Source organism: Lucilia cuprina, chromosome 5 (assembly GCF_022045245.1).
Source record: "Lucilia cuprina isolate Lc7/37 chromosome 5, ASM2204524v1, whole genome shotgun sequence".
NCBI classification, from domain to species: Eukaryota; Metazoa; Arthropoda; class Insecta; order Diptera; family Calliphoridae; genus Lucilia; species Lucilia cuprina.
Window position 1 is genome coordinate 67,610,639 of NC_060953.1, and position 1,081 is coordinate 67,611,719.

General features: G+C 33.0%; 1 protein-coding gene across 1 annotated transcript in view; it reads left to right on the forward strand.

Moving 5' to 3' along the window:
* Positions 1-38: 38 nt before the first annotated feature.
* LOC124420290 overlaps positions 39-1,081 on the forward strand; it is a 2,816-nt gene continuing 1,773 nt past the window's right edge. Inside the window, exons 1-2 of the mRNA XM_046952594.1 lie at positions 39-608; positions 831-1,060. Coding sequence (XP_046808550.1) covers positions 39-608; positions 831-1,060 — 800 coding nt within the window. The remainder of the gene's footprint in view (positions 609-830; positions 1,061-1,081) is intronic.

Below are 1,081 nucleotides of genomic sequence, written 5' to 3' on the forward strand. Positions count from 1 at the left end.
TTTTTTTTCGGTTTTGATACTTTTTATTGCGATTAACAATGATGAGTCATACGCCAGTTAAAAATTCGGGAGCGCAAGCTGCTCAATCTCCACAGACAGAGCAAGATTCAATAAATTTTGAGAAATGTCATATCTGTAGTGAACGAAAAGACAATAAGATCGAATGTTTGATAATAGTTAAATGTAACCATTCTTTCCATCGTGCTTGTATTGAAAATTTTCTGTCAGACAACAATGCATGCCCAGTTTGTAATCTTTCTTGTGAATTATCAGACCTAAAGAGAATTACGTTTTCTACAAAGTCTAGTAGATCTAGAGGAGCAAAATCTCGCGGTGCTCAAACTGGTCATCAATATACAACTCGTAGTACAGTACAACCTAGTTTTCAAGATACACAAACAACTACTGAGTTTACTTTTCCAAATAATGCATCTAATCAATCAGAAAACTTTGATAATGAAACTACAACTGCTCAAAACGTTAATGAAACTTCTGTTGATTCCCAAATTGTTAACCCATCTATCGTAGATTATGCGCAAATTAATAAAATGATCGAAGTTAATTTAGGCAGAGCTCTAAAGAACTTCAAGAGTGTTCCTCAACAAAATGTACAACCTACGATCGATTATAATTTGATAAATAAAATGATTGAGACAAATGTTTCTAAAATTTTTCAAAATCTTAATTTGACCACAAATACCAAACCAACTCAACCACAACAACCTCAAATTGTTTCAAATGTTTTGCTACAAACACATCAATCTAATCGTGTTCAACAACCTTTATCTTCTTATGTTTCTAGAGGAAACATAAATACTCCAAATCCACAGTTTCGAGATCCAAATTCTCAAACCCATGTCCAACAACAACGACCTTTTTGTAACCCAAATTCAAATTTAATTTACCCACCAAGACAAGTTAGTCAATCTGCTACTGATTCCAACTTGCATCCACCAAATTTATTAGAATCCAATTCTGATAATCCAACTCAATCTCAAGATCTTTCACAATCACAGCCTCAATCTAATCCAACAATTGGATCCAGAGATAGTCCAAATTTGTATAATAATCATCAGTTTTT